The sequence below is a fragment of the Perca flavescens genome, chromosome 3 (assembly GCF_004354835.1).
Source record: "Perca flavescens isolate YP-PL-M2 chromosome 3, PFLA_1.0, whole genome shotgun sequence".
NCBI lineage: Eukaryota > Metazoa > Chordata > Actinopteri > Perciformes > Percidae > Perca > Perca flavescens.
Window position 1 is genome coordinate 37,250,695 of NC_041333.1, and position 24,407 is coordinate 37,275,101.

A 24,407-nucleotide genomic window follows, 5' to 3' on the forward strand; every position below is an offset into this window, starting at 1 on the left:
CTTTCAAGCACAATTTTCAAAGAAAAGTAACATGGATGGTTCCTTACAACCCTCTTCACGGGTAAAATAAGTGATCAGTTCCCTACTTTCATTGTATTTGGTTGGTTTCATTCAATTTAATAGCATTTAGAGAGAAATACATTGATAAAAGGACGTTGAAAAAGGTGACAAAAATGTCAAAAGAAAGTTTCAAAAAACGTAAAAAAAGTGACAAAAACTGGGTGGATTAGTGGTAGAGCGAGTGGCCATATAAAGAGGCTCAGTTCTTGACGCAGGAGTTGCGGGTTCAATTCCGACCTGCAGCACTTTCCTGCATGTCATTCCCTCTTTTATAGCCCTTTTCATTTCTAAACTGTCCTGTCACTAAAGGCCTAAATGCCAAAAGAAATCTGTGGGACAAAAACATCGGGGGGAAAAGTGTCAAAAAAAAAGACAGAAAAAGTTGTAATTTTCAATTTTGAGCCAGAAAAACTAAAAGTTTCTTGCCGTATGATTAAATAACCATCAGATGTACTTCTACACGAGAGTCAGCGTGACATAAATACCAACTCTTAAAAACACAAATGCTTCTGTGTCTTCGAGACGTGAAACCAGCTGTAAATAATCCATCATGTGTTTATTTTGGTCACGGTAAGAGTATTGTGAGTTTTTGTTGGGAGAAGCAGTGCATACGTCCATTTCCTCAAATCTAACGGCTAAATTTCATTCATTAATTTGCATCATCGCCGCACGCCAACAACACAACTCAAACTACTTCATTAACAGAGACAGGGCCTTGGCTGTGGACGTTTTAATTCTCTGCAGAAAGTTTCATGTCTCTGCAAGCTGATTTTTTTTGGGAGAAATTAACAGAAAGTTGCGGCTGCCCGAGAAGAAGAAGAAGAAGAAGGTAACCCGCATTCATGTACACACTTTTGGTTGTTTAGACAAACACAGATTTGTAGTTAAAGGGCTAAATCATATTTAAAAAAACAGATATAAAAAGGTTAGCTTCAATACATTTCCCTTCTCTTCTTGCAAAACAATCTTTATGAATGATAAATACAATCTAATCACGGTGTAATAAGGCAGTTAGTGATTAATTTTCAGTACAAAATACTTCATAATGTTGACATGAATGCAGTCGATCCAGGTACTCCCTACAGTCATGTCGGGACAAAACATAAAGCTAAGCTTGTTAGCGGCATCCTTTACGTTAGCGTTAGCTACATTAGCACAAATACAAGTATAGAGATATTTAAAGATAGCATCTGCTAATGTCATAACTATTAAGTATATAGTAATAGTAGTTATTTCGGGAGCAAAGCAGGAAGTAAGGTGACAAAGTATAAAAACATGGATATAATCCCTTATCATTTCATATCTGGCTTTTGGACTTTTCGACCCCATCAATGTTTAGAAGATAAACAGCCCTATTTTAACGAACTAAGCACACAGCATGAAGCGCCTGGTGCAGGTGCGTTTAGGGCGGGTACGAATCCACTTTTGTTAGTTTTGATGGCGGTAAAAAAGGGTCTGTGAGCCGGGCGCCTGGTCCTAAAGGGTTGTACTTAGTGTCTTCATTAATCAGAGGTGTGTTTTGGGCATAACATGCAATCAACCAATCAGAGATCAGCTCCCATTCTCTTTAAAAGCCAGGGCGCGTTTGGAGCTTGAAGCATTGCTGTTATGATGGAGGATTTGCACCGTAATATTATTATTTGTAATCTTCAGCATGTGTGTGTGTGTGTGTGTGTGTGTGTGTGTGTAACAAGCATAGTGTGCGAGCGCTGTGCACGAGCCTAGGAGCATTTTACTAATGCTCTGTTAAAATAACAATGAAATGCTGCGTTATTGACTTTAGACCAGGTTTTTGTTGGTCAATGGCGCGATCACTTCCTGCTGCCTCAAGATAGCAATACTCCCAGAATGCACCTGAACACACCTCCCTGTAAGACCAGCACGCCCCAGAATGCACCTGAACACACCTCCCTGTAAGACCAGCACGCCCAGAATGCACCTGAACACACCTCCCTTTAAGACTAGCACGCCCAGAATGCACCTGAACACACCTCCCTGTAAGACCAGCACGCCCAGAATGCACCTGAACACACCTCCCTGTAAGACCAGCACGCCCCAGAATGCACCTGAACACACCTCCCTGTAAGACCAGCACGCCCAGAATGCACCTGAACACACCTCCCTTTAAGACTAGCACGCCCAGAATGCACCTGAACACACCTCCCTGTAAGACCAGCACACCCAGAATGCACCTGAACACACCTCCCTGTAAGACCAGCACGCCCATGGGAACAAAGATGGGCGCAGGTGCATTTGCAATTTAAACGACACAGGCGCTGGGTCGGTCTTAAACTAGCAAAGACACTTGAGTTGGGCTTTGCACTGCGCCGAGTAAAAGATAGGGCACTTTGATTTCTGTCATTGTTGTATATGGCCTGGCTCAGGGTAAACTCTTTGTGAAACATGAACAATAACGGACAATAAACGTCACATAACGGTCTTTAATTATCTCGTTTGACAGTCAGTCATAACGGTAAAAAAACATAAATGAACTACTCTTTAGTAGATTTTTTTGGGGGCTAAATTACATGCAAGATGAGGCCCTGTAGACTATTTTATTTGACAGACTTTTAACAAACTGTCTAAATACTGAGGGAGAGAAGGGTTTTTACATTTTACCTCATACCTTCGGTTTTTCCCCAAAATGTTAACTACTTAACAGTCATTGAAATGCCAACCACCCAAATCAGATTTGAACTTTGAACTATGTGAACTGTGTGGACATTTAACCAGCCGATGCTACAATAACGTAGCATCGGTCTGCTCAAAAAGGCAGTTTACGAATGCTTTCATTGACCAAAACTCTCACACATAAAGATATATCGTTACATATTACAACTTCCCGTTACTTCACAAATATCCTGCTACAATATAGTTACATAATTTCTTTCTTTAAGGCATGGAGTCTATACTTTCCAACCAGTAGTTCTAACTAGGAGACAAAGATATATTTAAAATCTAAGATCGTGTCAACACGATTTTAAATTTATTGGACGGCAGTATTGAGGATTAAAGGGTAATTTCGTTCTTTTCATACTGGTTCCTATTTTCCAATTTTTTTGTGTCTAAGTGACTGAAAAGAACAACAATCTTTGACACTGGTCCAGTATTGAGCGTGAACGCTGTAACTGGCTTCCACAGACAGCGCTGCAATGTAACCCTACGGGGCAAATGTGCATCGTTAGTTTGCGTCCACTAGAAGTTCTGATTTTGGGCGCTGACAGACTCAGATTAATATTCTAAGTGTCTGACAACATTATAGAAAGGATCCCTTCAGAGATAGACCTTTAAAAACCTCTTTGAGACCTTTCTGTTCAACCAGAAACAGCGCTGAAGTCTCTAGCTCTAAACCCACCAGACTCCATTCAAAAAATCACTACTTTTAACGTGTATAGAGCCAACATATTGTCACATGTAAATCAGTAAACTGTGAGTTTATTTCAACCAGAACTAGAGTGGCGATGGTTCGAGAAGTGGAAAGATGAACCAAAACAGCTTTTAATAGTTTTATTTAGTTTCTGTCGACTTTGAATGAAGTGTATTCTACGATGCTTAAATCACTCTTTATTTACATGGAGTCTGGTGAGTTTAGCGAACGCAATTTCCCAGATGTTTTTATGATTAAAAAAACGATCTTACTCTTTAACAGAAAGGTCGACCTCCTTAGAAATCCTTTCCATAATGTTGTCAGACAATTACAATGTCAATCTGAGTCTGTCAGCGGCAAAACAAGCACTTTTGTGAAGGTTAATACAAGATGGACGATTGTTTGAGTGTCCGGTACTGAAATGTGAATGAAACCGTGACATGTCGAGTTGAAAACCTCCGTTCCGTAGAGATTGACGAAAAAAGTGCTGTTGTCCAAACTCTGTCCCTGAGCTTCTCTGGCTGGTCTTCAGGTGGGCGGAGGCCCGTTGACGTACGTCAGTGTCAGGTGGAAGCTACGAGGCATCCTGCCGCTGCGCTGACAAGGCGGCTCTAGGACGGCCCAGATCAGACAGGACAGGAGAGCCAGCGCCGTGGCCAGCAGGAGGCAGAGGAGGGCTGGGGAGAGCAGGGAGGACGGGACCTTGCTGCTGGACGTCTCACTGTGGAGGAGGGAGAGGTGGAAGTGTTAGTGCGCTGACACACTAACCCAATAATCGGCCATTTGACAGTCCAATCCAATCCACATTTTAACAAAGACAAAGTTTCCAAAGGGCTGCACAAAAAGATAAAACAGAAAAAATAGATCAACACAATGAAAGCACAGAGGTACCCAATATAAAGATAAATGCAATAAAAAGTAGAATAATTAAAAAAAAAACTAAAATGCACTGTCCGCACACAATTAAAATAACCAAGTATACACATAAGATCAACACTCTACCTGGTGTTAAAAGCCAAAGAAAAGAGGTGGGTTTTAAGAAGGGTTTTAAAGGTCCCATGACATGGTGCTCTTTGGATGCTTTTATATAGACCTTAGTGGTCCCCTAATACTGTATCTGAAGTCTCTTTTATATAGACCTTAGTGGTCCCCTAATACTGTATCTGAAGTCTCTTTTATATAGGCCTTAATGGTCCCCTAATACTGTATCTGAAGTCTCTTTTATATAGACCTTAGTGGTCCCCTAATACTGTATCTGAAGTCTCTTTTATATAGGCCTTAGTGGTCCCCTAATACTGTATCTGAAGTCTCTTTTATATAGACCTTAGTGGTCCCCTAATACTGTATCTGAAGTCTCTTTTATATAGGCCTTAATGGTCCCCTAATACTGTATCTGAAGTCTCTTTTATATAGACCTTAGTGGTCCCCTAATACTGTATCTGAAGTCTCTTTTATATAGGCCTTAGTGGTCCCCTAATACTGTATCTGAAGTCTCTTTTATATAGACCTTAGTGGTCCCCTAATACTGTATCTGAAGTATCTTTTATATAGACCTTAGTGGTCCCCTAATACTGTATCTGAAGTCTCTTTTATATAGGCCTTAGTGGTCCCCTAATACTGTATCTGAAATCTCTTTTATATAGACCTTAGTGGTCCCCTAATACTGTATCTGAAGTCTCTTTTATATAGACCTTAGTGGTCCCCTAATACTGTGTCTGAAGTATCTTTTATATAGACCTTAGTGGTCCCCTAATACTGTATCTGAAGTATCTTTTATATAGACCTTAGTGGTCCCCTAATACTGTATCTGAAGTCTCTTTTATATAGACCTTAGTGGTCCCCTAATACTGTATCTGAAGTCTCTTTTATATAGACCTTAGTGGTCCCCTAATACTGTATCTGAAGTCTCTTTTATATAGACCTTAGTGGTCCCCTAATACTGTATCTGAAGTCTCTTTTATATAGACCTTAGTGGTCCCCTAATACTGTATCTGAAGTCTCTTTTATATAGACCTTAGTGGTCCCCTAATACTGTATCTGAAGTCTCTTTTATATAGACCTTAGTGGTCCCCTAATACTGTATCTGAAGTCTCTTTCCTGAAATTCAGCCTTGGTGCAGAATTACAGCCACTAGAGCCAGTCCCACAATGAGTTTTCCTTAGGATGTACCATTTCTGTGTCTGTAGCTATTGAGGAGGAGGGGGGGGCAAGGTGGAGGGTGGGGTGTGGCCTTAACCAACTGCCATTTTTCTCGTTTGAAAGCCATGATGTCTCTCTCTCTCTCTCTCTCTCTCTCTCTCTCTCTCTCTCTCTCTCTCTCTCTCTCATGGGTGGGCCCATCTGAGCTTTCATTTTCTCAAAGGCAGAGCAGGATACCCAGGGCTCGGTTTACACCTATCACCATTTCTAGCCACTGGGGGACCACAGGCAGGCTGGGGGAAACACATATCAATGTTAAAAAACCTCATAAAGTGAAATTTTCATGCCATGGGACCTTTAAAATTAGACAGTCTGGAGACAGAAGAATCCCACTATGGCCTCGCCAAGACCCGCCCTACGAAGCAGCTCGATTGGTTGGGGTAAGGCATTTGATTGATAGCTCCCATCCCCTTCATTCAGAGTTTCAGAGCTTACCTTCTGGGTCTCGGTTTAGATTACCTCCAGTAAAGAGCAATAGCTACAAGCACTCATTCGTCCCAACAGCTATCTCTTTTCTAAACTCAGCCCGGAAGAGTAGAGAGACTATAACTATTAAACAGTGATGGGGTTATTAAAATACGTATGGTATATTGGCTGATGGTGATGATGTTGTTGATGAAATGGTGATTATCACGGAAATTTTTATGGAAATGTTGCTATAATATTTTTAGGAGGAATATTGTTAGATGTTCCTTTTAACATATGGTTCCTTTTAACGCCAGCAGAGCGTCTAGCATCAGCTACAATATTTACAGGTGTGTCAAAGACAGTTCAGACTGACATATAGATAGAGAGCGCTGCTCATGTTATTCAGGAAGAAATAGATAAAGAAATAAACACAGCGTCATTCATAGCAGTGGAAGTGGATGACACCACAGACATATCATGCAAGTGTCAATTGACTTGCAACTACAATCCTGAAACAAAGCTCACTTGTCAGACATACGATGGAGCAAGTATACAACATACTAAGCTCACTGGCTTCCTCGGTCAAATTTGCCACGCACCGCCACTGGTGGCTACCAGAGGGGGGCCCCCAAGAGCACTTGAAATGTCCCACATTAGAGCTCGTAACAGAGCCGGTCTATTTAAAGCTAGCGTTGCTGCTAATAGCTCTCACATTAGTCTTTACATGCGTATTTGTACATTATGAGTGCTTAAACTATTTACAAGTTGGTTTAGTGCCAAGTGCAGTGGGGAGTCCCCAAACCCAATCTTGCTTAGGGCCCCCAAAAGTCTGGGGCCGGCCCTGTCTGTGGTTCACGAAATATTCTGCGCGCCAACTCTTTTCTCACCTTTGTTCGGAGAGACGACGCTCAGCTTCCTCTTCTTCAGCCTGAAAACAGAGAGCTTATGTTAACCCACGGTGCTTTCAGGCAACATTTCTTACTATCACATTAACACCTTTTAAAAGGGTAACTACCGTAGCTACAGTTTCCTGGGTTTCTGTGTCTAAGCGACTGATCGGAATAACAATCTTTGACATTGGTCCAGTGTTAAATGAGATCGCTGCAGTTGGCAGCAGAGAAACAAGCTACAATGTAAGTTAATAGGGTGATTGTCCAGCTTGTGTTTACCTTCACAAAAGTGCTTGTTTTGCCGCTGACAGACTCAGATTAATATTCTAAGTGTCTGACAACATTATAGAAAGGATCCCTACAGAGATAGACCTTTAAAAACCTCTTTGAGAACTTTCTGTTTAACCAGAAACAGCTCTGAAGTCTCTAGCTCTAAACCCACCAGACTCCATTTAAAAAATCACTACTTTTAGCGTGTATAGAGCCAACATATTGTCACATGTAAATCAGTAAAGTATGTGGTTATTTCAACCAGAACTAGAGTTGTGATGGTTGGTAAAGTGGAAAGACGACCCCAAATGTCTTTTAATAGTTTTATTTAGTTTCTGGCCACTTTGAATGAAGTGTGTTTTACGATGCTTAAATTACTGATTATTTACATGGAGTCTGGTGGGTTTAGCGAACGCAATTTCGCTTGATGTTTTTTGTATAAAAAAATAAAAAGGATCTTACTCTTTAAAAATACAATATGTAACTTTCTGCCGCTAGGGGTCTCTCAACCAAAACAATGTACGTTAAAACTGGACTTTTGATGATGTTGTGAAGTTGCGTTGAATTCTGGGAGTTTTTAGTGTTAAACACCTTCGCTGCCGGTTAGAATGCATCAGTTCACGGACGAGTTTACCCATTCAAGTGTATTCACGTTACGTTTATTCATGTTATTCTAATAAAATAGCTGCAGTTCCCCCAACATAATTACGTTTTTCTTGATTAGATTTTTATTTGTAGCTGACCAGTTAGCTAGTGAGCCAGCAAGCTAACAGTAGCCAGCAGCTAAAACACAAAATATTTCACATATCAATGTCACCTTTTGGATGGTTTCAACACCGGGGCGGACGGGGTTTGTTGTAACGCTAGCAAGCTACTAATTGATGCTGAGAGACGAGTGTGGGGGGGGGAGATTGCCGGGGAAATCTCCGCGATAGTGAGCCAGGATGTTCGATGCCTGTTGTGCAGCAGCAGAACATCTCCCAGCTGCCCCGAATTATCTCCCCTTCACTCTTCAGTATTCTTAACTTTTCGTTTTGGTGCTTAACCCACCTTTTGTCGGGTTAATTTAGCTAACCGTAAACACAGCTAAACGCGAAGGGGGGAGAAATTCGACAGGGAGGAGATTTTCGGCACATACACCGGTAGCGCTACGGAGATGTAGCTAGCTACCGCTATGGATGGCCGCTGTTGTGACTCGGTGCTGGGTCTGATATGGTCTCTTTCCCGACGTTTAATTAAACTGCTGTTACCGTCGTAAACACCAGGCACTGGAGATAAGTTCTGGCCGGGGGGGTTGCTGTAATGAAAGTAGCTGGCTGATAGCTGACTGGGGGCTAACGGTAACTAGCTAGCTATATGTCCCGGGGCTGTTGTCAGCTGTCATCCCGACTGAGTCTCTCTGCGCCGGGGGAGTGAGGCTGACAGACCGGGGTGTGCTAGCTGGCTAAATTAGCATCAGATTAATCGTTTATCTTTACAGCTAACGTTAACGTTACTAGTGAAGTTATTCGTGGGTTAGCTCAGTCCTGTTAGCGGTGGTCGAAACAGTCATACTAAAAATAACTATTAGCGCGTTGAACGATGTTGTAACCTCATAATGTTACCCCCAAACGCTTTAGCATCAACGTTAGCACATTGTAGTAACGTCAAGCTGGTATCGATATTGAACTTTCAAAATAGATAAGGTCTCTGTTGTATTACTGTGATAAAAAGTGGGATTTAATTAATCACAAAATGATGCTGTATGGCAAAAAAAGCAGTATCACAGTTACAAGTATTTTTTTTTCTGTGACATTGTATGATTTACAATTACTCCTGAACGTATCATCCTGGTGCCAGTGTTCTGACGGAAGTTAGAGTAACTGGAGGGTGAAAGGTTATATGACGCCACTGACGGGCGACTAAAGGAAACGTGCCGCGTCTGAAAATAAAATAACAGATTTCTCTGGGTTTGACATTTGGTGGAAACATTTGGGATAGTGTAAGAACACAACTCATAAAAATATATAACATAGGTATGGTCATTTTTAGACATTTTAAAGCAGAAATGTTACATATTGTACCTTTAACAGAAAGGTCGACCTCCTTAGAAATCCTTTCCATAATGTTGTCAGACACTTAGAATATTAATTAATATATAAAATAAAGTGACAAAAAAGTTGGGGGAAAAGAGCCCCAAAAAAATAATAATTTTCAATTTTGACAACAAGTTCATGGTAGACTGGTCGAAGCCCTGGTCACATGATAATTATCATCCAAAAACCCTCTTCAGCTCACCTGAAGACTTAACGGATATACGTGTTTCAGCCAATCAGGCGAGGCTTTCAGGTCATGTGACGGTGAAGGCGAGAGGGCGAGAAAAGGCAACGCATTGATGTGGCTTCCATCCAGGTGGCACTGTAACAAAGAACAGTTAAATTTGTTTATGTTTTTGTCCCTTTTTAAAACATTGTTAGTGCCTTGTTTGTTTGATGCTATTTTCAAAGCTTTATTTGGTTTTCTAGGCTCTTAATGCGTGTAGTCGCATTTTTTTCAATGTTTTTGGTGATTTTATGTCATTTTAGTCAACATTGTTTGACGTTTTAATGGTGAAGAGTGCTGCGTTGAACCATCCATGTTATTTTTGGGCAATTTTGATATAGAAAACTTTGAATAGGGGTCAGACTTGACCCCGAGGACAACAGGAGCTTTAAGTTAAGAGACAAAGATATATTTAAAATCTAAGATTTATTGGACGGTAGTATTGAGGATTAAAGGGTAATTTCGTTTTTTTTCATACTGGACCCTATGTTCCTATGTTAATGTGTCTAAGTGACTGAAAAGAACAACAATATTTGACATTAGTCCAGTATTAAGCGTGAAAGCTGTAACTTGCAGCCACAGACAGGGCTGCAATGTAACCCTATGCCTTTTAGTTTGCGTCCACTAAAAGTTCGTTTTTGGGCGCTGACAGACTCAGATTAATATTCTAAGTGTCTGACAACATTATAGAAAGGATCCCTACAGAGATAGACCTTTAAAAACCTCTTTGAGACCTTTCTGTTTAACCAGAAAACGCTCTGAAGTCTCTAGCTCTAAACCCACCAGACTCCATTTAAAAAATCACTACTTTTAGCGTGTATAGAGCCAACATATTGTCACATGTAATCAGTAAACTGTGTGTTTATTTCAACCAGAACTAGAGCTGTGATGGTTGGAAAAGTGGAAAGAAGACCCCAAAACGGCTTTTAATAGTTTTATTTAGTTTCTGTGGACTTTGAATGAAGTGTATTCTACGATGCTTAAATCACTCTTTATTTACATGGAGTCTGGTGGGTTTAGCGAACGCAATTTCGTGGATGTTTTTATGTCGTATAAAAGGATCTTACTCCTTAACAGAAAGGTCGACCTCCTTAGAAATCCTAAGTTCAAATCATAATGTCCTACAGAGATAGACCTTTACAACCTTTCTGTTTGACATGTGTCGGAGTATACCGCGTGTTTAACTTCGCCCAAAAAGCTGACACACGCTGGGATGAAGGAGGCAGAGTCAGTACGATGCTTGAAATTCGTCAGCTTGTTTAGCTCTCGGTCTGAGTTTCTACGCATCGATTAAACTCTCGGTTCTCCCTCCGCTGAATCGGGACCTGCAGGTGAGATTAGTCAGTAATGAAGTGCCATTAAAAAGGGCGGAAGCTATTAGGCACAAACACACTCAATCAAACTCACATACTGCAAATGAGTGTGCTCAGAATTGTTCTAATTAAAACAACACACACAGACATATACACTGACAGACACACACACACACACACACAGAGACACACACATACAGACAGACACACACAGAGACAGACACAGAGAAAACACACACAGAGAGACACACACAGACAGACAGAAACACACACACAGACAGACACACAGTCACACACACACACACACACACACACACAGGGACACACACACACAGACAGACAGACACACACACACACACACACACACACACACACACACACACACACACACACACACACACACACACACACACACACACAGTGTTATGGCGACAGTTAAAGTGCCGCCAGACTCGATGCATAAATCAGGACTTTATGGATCCATTGGGCAGCCGAGAAACTGCGGAAGCGAGGGAGGAAGAGGAGGATGAATGGGGAAGCTTCCACCCCGGTAATGAGAGAGGGAGGAAGAGGAAGGAGAGAGTGATGAGGAGGGCTGAGGCCGATGAAGTCGGACGGAGAGAGAAAGGTGGAGCCAGAGAGAAAGAGGGATTGATTCATCTTTACAGAAGGTGGGAAATTAAAAGTTGATTATGAATATATTGATGGAGAGAGAGAGATGACATCTGTGTGTGTGTGTGTGTGTGTGTGTGTGTGTGTGTGTGTGTGTGTATCTGTGTGTGTGTATGTGTGTCTCAGTGTCTGTGTGTGTGTGTGTGTGTCTGTATCTGTGTGTGTGTTTTTGTGTATCTGTGTCCGTGTCTCTGTCTGTGTCTGTGTGTGTGTCTGTGTGCATGTCTCTGTGTGTGTGTGTGTGTGTGTGTGTGTGTGTGTGTGTGTGTGTGTGTGTGTGTGTGTGTGTGTCTGTGTGTGTCTGTGCCTTACATGTGATGTGCATTCTTCTTAAAAATCAGATCAGTTTTTAGAAATGTCTCGTGATACATCGTCTCTATAAGTGTTTTATTCCCAAATCTCAATACAATCGAACTGGCAGTCATGCATCGTGAAAGAATCAAATCGGGACATGGGGTTACCAGGGGGTACCATGTGCAGTATCATAGCAACCCTTTGTCCAGATATTAACCCTTGGGTTGTCAACTTTTAGTTTCGTTACACCGCCACCTACAGGTCTCGTTACGCCTTGGATGAAAGTCTATTCTAGAAAAAGATTTATGACGAGATGAAAAAAAAGAAAATTCTCTAGATAGAGGATTCATCATTCGCCATGTATCAGTCAATCCAAAGTCAGTTGACAATTTCTTCAATGCAATAGATGCCAGTCGCTGGTCTCTACTTTCTGTTACCCCTGTTCTATCAATATTGTGAAGCCATACAGCATTAAAGTCACCCCCTATTAAGAGCTGGTACTCTGGGAGATCTATTAATATAGAAGCCAGAGAATTATAAAAATACCGGTGGAAACAATTTGGAGCATAAACGCTCATCATTGCAATTTTAATACCATTGTAAACTATTTTACAGAAAGCAATTCGACCATCATCAGATCCCCCTGTACCCATCCATCCATCCATCCATCCATCCATCCATCCATCTTCGTCCGCTTATCCGGTGTCGGGTCGCGGGGGGAGCAGCTCCAGCAGGGGACCCCAAACTTCCCTTTCCCGAGCAACATTAACCAGCTCCGACTGGGGATCGGCGTTCCCAGGCCAGGTTGGAGATATAATCCCTCCACCTAGTCCTGGGTCTTCCCCGAGGCCTCCTCCCAGCTGGGACGTGCCTGGAACACCTCCCTAGGGGGCGCCCAGGGGCATCCTTACCAGATGCCCGAACCACCTCAACTGGCTCCTTTCGACAAAGGAGCAGCGGCTCTCCGAGCTCCTCACGGATGACTGAGCTTCTCACCCTATCTCTAAGGGAGACGCCAGCCACCCTCCTGAGGAAACCCATTTCAGCCGCTTGTACCCTGGATCTCGTTCTTTCGGTCATGACCCAGCCTTCATGACCATAGGTGAGGGTAGGAACGAAAACTGACCGGTAGATCGAGAGCTTTGCCTTCTGGCTCAGCTCTCTTTTCGTCACAACGGTGCAATAGATTGAATGCAATACCGCACCCGCTGCGCCGATTCTCCGACCAATCTCCCGCTCCATTGTCCCCTCACTCGCGAACACAACCCCAAGATACTTGAACTCCTTCACTTGGGGTAAGGACTCATTCCCTACCTGGAGAAGGCATTCCATCGGTTTCCTGCTGAGAACCATGGCCTCCGATTTAGAGGTGCTGATCCTCATCCCAACCGCTTCACTCTCGGTTGCGAACCGATCCAGTGAGTGCTGAAGGTCGCAGACCGATGATGCCATCAGGACCACATCATCTGCAAAGAGCAGCGATGAGATCCCCAGCCCACCAAACTGCAACCCCTCCCCACCCCGACTACGCCTCGATATCCTGTCCATAAATATTACAAACAGGATTGGTGACAAAGCGCAGCCCTGGCGGAGGCCAACCCTCACCTGAAACGAGTCCGACTTACCCAGAATGGTATAATTTAGGTTATATTTTGCAGCTATAAAAACACCTTTGCTCTTCTTAGTATAGCAAGAAGAAGCGACCACGTGATAATACTTATTATTAAATCTGTGTACATCGGCTTCAAGAAAATGCGACTCTTGAATAAAAGCAAAATGAATGTTCTTTCTAAAAAGAAACTTCAGAGTACTTATGCGCTTCTGGGGAGAATGAAGTCCTCGTGCATTCCATGATATGACATTGATACTACTCATTTATAATTCATGTTATAGTTTAGCATATAAATATAAATGAACCAGACAAGGACAGTATTTAGTAAAGAACAAAGTTTTGATAAGGTCGGTGCTCGGATCGGCATCCCCCCCCTTGCATCCACCACACACACACACACACACACACACACACACACACACACACACACACACACACACACACACACACACACAAAAAAAAAACATAATAATAATAATGACAAAAAACAAACAAAAAAAAACGAGCAACTACCATATAAAACAGACAAAAAATGCTCATCCTTGACCATCCACAGTCCTCTCAAAAAAAAAGAAAAGACTACCCACCCTCCCAAAAAATGTACCACTAATATTGGCGAGACAGTCACAGCCCCCCCACCCTCCAACAGAATGTAAGGTTTGCCTTTATGCTGCGGGTCATCGTGCCATACTAATTTGGGCAAACTAATAATTATCCTCAAGCCTTTTTAACCATAGCACTAAACAGAGTATTTTGCTGTCCGCTTAAACGTGGACTAAAAAGTGCTAGTAGATTAACTATAAAATGAATAAACATATAAACAGCTCATCTCAAGGTATAATAATGAATGGGCCAATGACAAAAAAAAAAGAGAAGATAAACAAAGAAAAGTACCATATAGCTCAACAGCCCGAGCTGTTCCTGAAAACTTTTGTTGAAATAAGTTTGTTACGTTAGTCTTAACCTTTGACATGAACTTCCACGATAACCTTCGAAGTCACTGTGACTTCTAATGTGACTGTTATCACCACTGTTCATCACGCCCCCAACCGGCCCGTCAGACACCGCCTACCAAGAGTCTGGGTCTGCCGAGGTTTCTTCCTAAAAGGGAGTTTTTTCTCGCCACTGTCGCAACAGCCACTGCTAATGCTAGCTTTTGAGGGAATTACTGTAATTGTTGGGGTTTTGGAATTTATAGAGTGTGGTCTAGACCTACTCTATCTGTAAAGTGTCTCGAGATAACTTTTGTTATGATTTGATACTATAAATAAAATTGAATTGAATTGAAGTAACATTATTTCTCCCAACCAGTGTTTTTAATCCTTCAGGGAAGCAACAAACTTTTCAGCCTCGCTCACCTCCTGGAAGGTGTAAATGTCTTTCCCCCGCGAGAGCTTGATTGTAGCTGGGTAAAGAAGAAAAGCCTCGAATCCATGGGAGCAAGCCTCATACATGATCTTATAGCACGGCTTCCGAGGCCTTGTTGTAGCCTCACTGTAGTCTGCAGTGAACTTCAATAGGTTGCCATCCACCTCAGGTGGACTTTTCCTCGCCTCGCCAAGCAGGCGATCCCGATCCGTGAAACGAAGGCACTTAACCATAGGCGGACGAGTACGTACCTTTGCAGAACCATGCGTGGGGGGCTTCCCGAGGCGGTGGCATCTCATCAGCTCAAGCAGGGAGGGTTTCAGGGCAGGGAACCATTCCACAATCTTCTCCGTCAGGTAGGCCTGGGCATTCACCCCCTCAGCTCCTTCTTTGAGGTTGAATACGAGCAGGTTATCCCGGTGTGCCCTGTCCTCCATCTCAATTAGTTTAGCTTCGTAGGTTTGTAGGTTCTTCAAGCACAAGGCGAACGTTTTTTCCACATTAGAAGTTCGCTCCCGAAGGTTCACCGATTCAGTGCGAATGATCCTTATCTCTTCCGTTTGCCGCGAAAGAGTTGCGTGCATATTGTCAATTTGCTTCTCAAGTCTGTTGAAACGAGCTTCTGATTTCTCATCGGCCTCATTGAAGTATTTCGCCATAATTACCTCCATTGCTTTCACCAGAGACGCATTTTGCTCACCGAGCTCTCCCTGAAGTTCATCCATCACGCTTCTCTGGGCAGTGATGGTTTGTCTTGTTTTTGGCATTTACTCCTGGCTAATACTTTTTAAGGTCAAGGTTCATCCATAAAAAGTGGAGAGCTGACCGCACAGATAATAAATTAGCTTAAGTTTGTGGAAGGTGGACGCCGAGGTATACTATGCTGCCGCCATGACACCGGAAGTCCACCTACACTGCCACCTACAGGTCTCGTTACACTGCCACATACAGGTCTCGTTACACTGCCACCTACAGGTCTCGTTACACTGCCACATACAGGTCTCGTTACACTGCCACCTACAGGTCTCGTTACACTGCCACATACAGGTCTTGTTACACTGCCACCTACAGGTCTCGTTACACTGCCACATACAGGTCTCGTTACACTGCCACATACAGGTCTCGTTACACTGCCACCTACAGGTCTTGTTACACTGCCACATACAGGTCTCGTTACACTGCCACATACAGGTCTCGTTACACAGCCACATACAGGTCTCGTTACACAGCCACATACAGGCCTCGTTACACTGCCACCTACAGGTCTCGTTACACTGCCACATACAGGTCTCGTTACACTGCCACATACAGGTCTCGTTACACTGCCACATACAGGTCTTGTTACACTGCCACCTACAGGTCTTGTTACACTGCCACATACAGGTCTTGTTACACTGCCACCTACAGGTCTTGTTACACTGCCACATACAGGTCTTGTTACACTGCCACCTACAGGTCTCGTTACACTGCCACATACAGGTCTTGTTACACTGCCACTTACAGGTCTCGTTACACTGCCACATACAGGTCTCGTTACACTGCCACCTACAGGTCTCGTTACACTGCCACATACAGGTCTCGTTACACTGCCACCTACAGGTCTCGTTACACTGCCACATACAGGTCTCGTTACACTGCCACATACAGGTCTTGTTACACTGCCAACAACAGGTCTCGTTACACTGCCACATACAGGTCTCGTTACACTGCCACATACAGGTCTCGTTACACTGCCACCTACAGGTCTTGTTACACTGCCACATACAGGTCTTGTTACACTGCCACCTACAGGTCTTGTTACACTGCCACCTACAGGTCTTGTTACACTGCCACATACAGGTCTCGTTACACCGCCACCCACAGGTCTCGTTACACCATTACACCGCCACCTATAGGTCTCGTTACACTGCCACCTACAGGTCTCGTTACACTGCCACCTACAGGTCTCGTTACACCGTTACACCGCCACCTACAGGTCTCGCTACACTGCCACCTACAGGTCTTGTTACACTGCCACCTACAGGTCTCGTTACACCGTTACACCGCCACCTACAGGTCTCGCTACACTGCCACCTACAGGTCTCGTTACACCGTTACACCGCCACCTACAGATCTCATTACGCTGCCACCTACAGGTCTCGTTACACCGTTACACCGCCACCTACAGGTCTCGCTACACTGCCACCTACAGGTCTCGTTACGCTGCCCCCTACAGATCTCGTTACACCGTTACACCGCCACCTACAGGTCTCGCTACACTGCCACCTACAGGTCTCGCTACACTGCCACCTACAGGTCTCGTTACACCGCCACCTACAGATCTCATTACGCTGCCACCTACAGGTCTCGTTACACCGTTACACCGCCACCTACAGGTCTCGTTACACTGCCACCTACAGGTCTCGTTACACTGCCACCAACAGGTCTCGTTACGCTGCCACCTACAGGTCTCATTACTCTGTCACCTACAGGTCTCGTTACGCTGCCCCCTACAGGTCTCGTTACACCGCCACCTACAGGTCTCATTTCCCGAAGTTCTTTACTTTTTCCATTCCAATGTCTTTGTCATTTTTTTTACGGGTTTTTTTTGGACGTTTTTGTTGTGTTTTTTCCCCCCTACATTTCTTTCACTTTTTTCAGTGTTTTATTTCTTCAAATATTGTTAAATGGACAATTTTTGTTGAAAGAAACCAAATTTCTGATACAGAAACTATTTGAAAATGGTTCAAAGTTGACCCCGAGGACATCAGGAGAGTTAAATGTCCCTTGGCGAACCCGTGGGGTACCCGTGTACCCCACCCACAGACAGACACACACAGACAGACATACAGATACAGACACACAAACACACAGAGACACACACATACAGACAGACACACACAGACAGACACACACAGAGACAGACATACAGATACAGACACACACACACACACACACACACACACACAGAGACACACACACAAAAACACAGAGACACACAGGGACACACAGACAGACAGACATACACACACACACACACACACACACACAAACACACAGGGACACACACACAGACACACACAGAGACACAGACAGACAGACACACACACACAAACACACACACAGACAGACACACACACCACACAGACACACACACAGACACACACACACAGACAGACACACACACAAAAACACAGAGACACACAGCGACACACACAGAGATATACACACACACCCTTTGTTGTGTTTTGTCAATTTTTGACGTTTTCTCACTTTTCCTGAAGTTCAGGGTTTTTTTCTTCAAATACTATTAAATTGCCCTTTTGGTTGAAAGAAACCCAAATTCCTGATATAGAAACTATTTGAAAATGGGTCAAAGTTCACCCCGAGGACATCAGGAGAGTTAAATGACTCCTCCCACCTCCACCTGTGCGTCTGTCTGCACAGCTTTGGAACAGGAAGTCCTCCTCTCCGTGTCTCCGAGCCACGCCCTCACGCGTCTGCCGTCAAAGCCTATTGGCTCTCCGTCCCGGCTGTCGGGAGTCGAGGTCGCCCACTGGTCTCCCTCGGGCCGAGTCCCGCCCCGCTGGGCCGCCACTGGCGAGGAGACGCTGGGGTGGGCGTGGTCAAGCCATCCCTCCAATCGCTGCGGAGGAATATCACAGACAGACAAATTAATTTGGGAAATTAATCATTAACTGCGATCCATCCTTTCATCTCCATGACGATCCAATTCAATTCTCTCGTGTCTTTTCCCGGCAGCTTCTGAATGCATCATCACAGTTCAGAAATTTGATTAAGATTAGGCAACGGTTATGGTTGGGTTAAAGGTCCCATGCAGTGCTGCTTTTTGGATGCTTTTATATAGACCTTAGTGGTCCCCTAATACTGTATCTGAAGTCTCTTTTATATAGACCTTAGTGGTCCCTAATACTGTATCTGAAGTCTCTTTTATATAGACCTTAGTGGTCCCTAATACTGTATCTGAAGTCTCTTTTATATAGACCTTAGTGGTCCCTAATACTGTATCTGAAGTCTCTTTTATATAGACCTTAGTGGTCCCTAATACTGTATCTGAAGTCTCTTTTATATAGACCTTAGTGGTCCCTAATACTGTATCTGAAGTCTCTTTTATATAGACCTTAGTGGTCCCTAATACTGTATCTGAAGTCTCTTTTATATAGACCTTAGTGGTCCCTAATACTGTATCTGAAGTCTCTTTTATATAGACCTTAGTGGTCCCTAATACTGTATCTGAAGTCTCTTTTATATAGACCTTAGTGGTCCCTAATACTGTATCTGAAGTCTCTTTTATATAGACCTTAGTGGTCCCCTAATACTGTATCTGAAGTCTCTTTTATATAGGCCTTAGTGGTCCCCTAATACTGTATCTGAAGTGTCTTTTATATAGACCTTAGTGGTCCCTAATACTGTATCTGAAGTCTCTTTTATATAGACCTTAGTGGTCCCTAATACTGTATCTGAAGTCTCTTTTATATAGACCTTAGTGGTCCCTAATACTGTATCTGAAGTCTCTTTTATATAGACCTTAGTGGTCCCTAATACTGTATCTGAAGTCTCTTTTATATAGACCTTAGTGGTCCCTAATACTGTATCTGAAGTCTCTTTTATATAGACCTTAGTGGTCCCTAATACTGTATCTGAAGTCTCTTTTATATAGACCTTAGTGGTCCCTAATACTGTATCTGAAGTCTCTTTTATATAGACCTTAGTGGTCCCTAATACTGTATCTGAAGTCTCTTTTATATAGACCTTAGTGGTCCCTAATACTGTATCTGAAGTCTCTTTTATATAGACCTTAGTGGTCCCCTAATACTGTATCTGAAGTCTCTTTTATATAGGCCTTAGTGGTCCCCTAATACTGTATCTGAAGTGTCTTTTATATAGACCTTAGTGGTCCCCTAATACTGTATCTGAAGTCTCTTTTATATAGACCTTAGTTGTCCCTAATACTGTATCTGAAGTCTCTTTTATATAGACCTTAGTGGTCACCTAATACTGTATCTGAAGTGTCTTTTATATAGACCTTAGTGGTCCCCTAATACTGTATCTGAAGTCTCTTTTATATAGACCTTAGTGGTCCCCTAATACTGTATCTGAAGTCTCTTTTATATAGAGGTTAGTGGTCCCCTAATACTGTATCTGAAGTCTCTTTTATATAGACCTTAGTGGTCCCCTAATACTGTATCTGAAGTCTCTTTTATATAGACCTTAGTGGTCCCCTAATACTGTATCTGAAGTGTCTTTTATATAGACCTTAGTGGTCCCCTAATACTGTATCTGAAGTCTCTTTTATATAGACCTTAGTGGTCCCTAATACTGTATCTGAAGTCTCTTTTATATAGACCTTAGTGGTCACCTAATACTGTATCTGAAGTGTCTTTTATATAGACCTTAGTGGTCCCCTAATACTGTATCTGAAGTCTCTTTTATATAGAGGTTAGTGGTCCCCTAATACTGTATCTGAAGTCTCTTTTATATAGACCTTAGTGGTCCCCTAATACTGTATCTGAAGTATCTTTTATATAGACCTTAGTGGTCCCCTAATACTGTATCTGAAGTATCTTTTATATAGACCTTAGTGGTCCCCTAATACTGTATCTGAAGTCTCTTTTATATAGATAAGATAAGATAAGATAAGATAAGATAAGATAAGATAATACTTTATTGTCTGTAACACAGGGTTCCAGAAAATTGTCTTTGACAAGGCTCCAGTTACAAAGAGACATTCATACATACATGTAAAAACAAGACATGGGATGAATTTGAGGTATCAGCTGACTGTAGTGTTCATTTTGTCCTATTTAATATGGCTATTGCAGATGGGATGAAGGATTTCTTGTAGAGGTTTTTCCGGGCCAATGGTACCCTAAAACGCCTGCCTGATGGTAATAGCTGGAAGGATTGATGGAGGGGGTGAGACGGGTCCTCTGTGATCAGGTTAGCTTTCCTGATCACTGAGCGATTGTACAGCTCAGATAGGGGAGCATGGGATGAGCCAGTTATTTTGGCAGCATGATTCACTATGCGTGAAAGTCTTGTTTTGTGTTTGATGGTGAGTTGGTTGAACCAGGAAGAGATATTGAAAGTGAGAACTGATTCGATGAGGGAGCGGTAAACCAAAGTTAGCACGTCCTTACTGATCTCAAAGGTTCTGAGTTTCCTGAGCAGGTGTAGCCGCTGTTGTGATTTTTTGTATATTATGTCTGTGTATTGTGAAAAGGACAGGGAAGTGTCTACTTCTGTGCCCAGGTACCAAAATACCTCCACTTGTTCCACTGGCTGACCATGGATGCTAAGTGGCTGGAACAGAGGTGATGCCTTGTCACTGCCCCCACAGCAGAACTCCTTAGTTTTTGTAGTGTTGAGCTCCAAGGAGAGCTCAACAAAAGTTTGAGAGAGATTGTTTACAACCTGCTGGTAGCGGGTTACAGCGTCAATATTGGCCATGTGTGCAACCAAAGCAATGTCATCTGCATATTTAAAAAGTGCCATACCTTCACTGTTACACAATATGTTATTAGTATACACAGAGAAGAGGATTGGGGATAAAACACAGCCTTGGGGAAGTCCAGTATTTAAAATAAGCTTGGTTGATTCAACCCCATTAAAAAGACACCTGTTGTGGTCTGTCCAGCAGAAAACGTTTTGTCCACAGGGTCAGTGTTGGGTGAACGTGAAGGTCAGAAAGGTGATGTAAAAGTTTATCAATGCACACCGTGTTAAAAGCTGAGGAAAAATCCATAAATAAAATCCTGGTGTGTGGATGTGCTGAGTCCAGATTTTTGGTGACAGTATCTAAGAGTGTGAGGCTTGCATCCTCCACACCCCATCCTGCCCTGTAGGCAAACTGGAAAGGGTCCAGCTTGTCTGACACCATGCCTGATAGTAGGTTACAGACCACCCTCTCCATACATTTGCACAGCACAGATGTTAGTGCCACTGGTCTGTAATCCTTTAGGTCCTTAGCAGGAGCCTTTTGGGGATTGGAATGATGGTGGATTCCCTCCACTGGTCCGGGACACAGCCAGAGTCCAGTAGGTGTTGGAACAGCCTGGTGAGAACGCCACTTAGCTGAGTGGAGCATTCTTTCAAAACCCTGCCTCTAAGCCTGTCAGGGCCTGAGGCCTTGTGTGGGTTGATTCTCATGGGCGTGGAGGTCACCAGCTGCTCATCAATAAAAAGGGGTTGGAGGTTGGAGCTGGGTTTTGGGGGGCCCAGGTGGGTGTTGTGCTGCCCCCATTAAAACGGGCGAAGAAGATGTTCAATTTCCCATAATAGTTGGGTCTGGGCAGACAGCCCCTGCAGGCTTAGGTGTTCTGCCCATCATGATGTTCAATCCTTGCCATGCTTCCCTCGCATTCCCAGAAATTAACTTTTGCTCCACCTTGTTCTTATAATCGAGCTTAGCCAACTTGGCCTTCCTCCTAAACTCCTTCTCCAATTCCCTCACCCTGAGTTGATCTCCTTCCAAAAATGCCTTCTTTTTCTGGACCAGGCAGATTTTCATGTCCTTGTTAACCCATTTTTTATTATTTGGGAATATCCTTATTTGTTTGATGGGCGTTACGGTATCCTCACAGAATAAAATGTAGGAGGTAAGTGAGTCTGTTAAAAAGTTAAGATCATTGTCACTATTGTTAAAAAACAAATCCCAGTCTGTTAATTCAAAACAGCCCCTTAGAGATTCGGCTACCTCCTTATCCCATACTCTAATGCATTGTGTTATGGGTTCCCCCATTTTCAATTGTGACCTGTATTTTGGCAGTAACAAAATTACATTGTGATCAGAGCGGCCGAGGGGTGGGCGTGATTTTGACACATACTGTATGCATCTGGGATGTTACTGTAGCATAAGTCAAGTATATTCTGCATACTGGTGGGAATTGTGACATGTTGCTCTAAATTTGGCAGATAGGTGGTGATATCACACCTGTTAAAATCACCCAGAATAAACACTGCTTGGTCTCCATTCTGATTGACAGCTCTATTATAGCTATCAGTTATGTTTTCGGCTGCTAAATCAAAATCGGGCCCTGGAACATATACTAGAATGACAGTAATCTGGGAGAATTCTGAAGTCTCTTTTATATAGACCTTAGTTGTCCCTAATACTGTATCTGAAGTCTCTTTTATATAGGCCTTAGTGGTCCCCTAATACTGTATCTGAAGTCTCTTTTATATAGACCTCACTGGTCCCTAATACTGTATCTGAAGTCTCTTTTATATAGACCTTAGTGGTCCCCTAATACTGTATCTGAAGTCTCTTTTATATAGACCTTAGTGGTCCCCTAATACTGTATCTGAAGTCTCTTTTATATAGGCCTTAGTGGTCCCCTAATACTGTATCTGAAGTCTCTTTTATATAGGCCTTAGTGGTCCCCTAATACTGTATCTGAAGTCTCTTTTATATAGACCTCACTGGTCCCTAATACTGTATCTGATGTCTCTTTTATATAGACCTTAGTGGTCCTCTAATACTGTATCTGAAGTTTCTTTTATATAGACCTTAGTGGTCCCCTAATACTGTATCTGAAGTCTCTTTTATATAAACCTTAGTGGTCCCCTAATACTGTATCTGAAGTCTCTTTTATATAGACCTTAGTGGTCCCTAATACTGTATCTGAACTCTCTTTTATATAGACCTTAGTGGTCCCTAATACTGTATCTGAAGTCTCTTTTATATAGACCTTAGTGGTCCCCTAATACTGTATCTGAACTCTCTTTTATATAAACCTTAGTGGTCCCCTAATACTGTATCTGAAGTCTCTTTTATATAGACCTTAGTGGTCCCCTAATACTGTATCTGAAGTCTCTTTTATATAGACCTTAGTGGTCCCTAATACTGTATCTGAAGTCTCTTTTATATAAACCTTAGTGGTCCCCTAATACTGTATCTGAACTCTCTTTTATATAGACCTTAGTGGTCCTCTAATACTGTATCTGAAGTCTCTTTTATATAGACCTTAGTGGTCCCTAATACTGTATCTGAAGTCTCTTTTATATAGACCTTAGTGGTCCCCTAATACTGTATCTGAAGTCTCTTTTATATAGACCTTAGTGGTCCCTAATACTGTATCTGAAGTCTCTTTTATATAAACCTTAGTGGTCCCCTAATACTGTATCTGAACTCTCTTTTATATAGACCTTAGTGGTCCCCTAATACTGTATCTGAAGTCTCTTTTATATAGACCTTAGTGGTCCCCTAATACTGTATCTGAAGTCTCTTTTATATAGACCTTAGTGGTCCCTAATACTGTATCTGAAGTCTCTTTTATATAAACCTTAGTGGTCCCCTAATACTGTATCTGAACTCTCTTTATATAGACCTTAGTGGTCCTCTAATACTGTATCTGAAGTCTCTTTTATATAGACCTTAGTGGTCCCTAATACTGTATCTGAAGTCTCTTTTATATAGACCTCACTGGTCCCTAATACTGTATCTGAAGTCTCTTTTATATAAACCTTAGTGGTCCCCTAATACTGTATCTGAACTCTCTTTATATAGACCTTAGTGGTCCTCTAATACTGTATCTGAAGTCTCTTTTATATAGACCTTAGTGGTCCCTAATACTGTATCTGAAGTCTCTTTTATATAGACCTCACTGGTCCCTAATACTGTATCTGAAGTCTCTTTTATATAGACCTTAGTG

The 24,407-nt window shown here is 42.6% G+C and overlaps 1 protein-coding gene across 4 annotated transcripts in view; it reads right to left on the bottom strand.

Moving 5' to 3' along the window:
* Positions 1-3,740: 3,740 nt before the first annotated feature.
* The window catches only part of si:ch211-137a8.2 (nesprin-2), a 62,802-nt gene continuing 42,135 nt past the window's right edge, over positions 3,741-24,407 (bottom strand). For 3 of the 4 annotated variants that reach the window (XM_028573672.1, XM_028573675.1, XM_028573671.1), the window contains 4 exons: positions 18,155-18,379; positions 9,472-9,591; positions 6,922-6,962; positions 3,741-4,148 (listed from right to left, as the gene is read on the bottom strand). In XM_028573672.1, coding sequence (XP_028429473.1) covers positions 3,956-4,148; positions 6,922-6,962; positions 9,472-9,591; positions 18,155-18,379 — 579 coding nt within the window. In that variant the 3' untranslated portion in view covers positions 3,741-3,955. The remainder of the gene's footprint in view (positions 4,149-6,921; positions 6,963-9,471; positions 9,592-18,154; positions 18,380-24,407) is intronic. The other variant, XM_028573673.1, reaches the window with a different exon arrangement.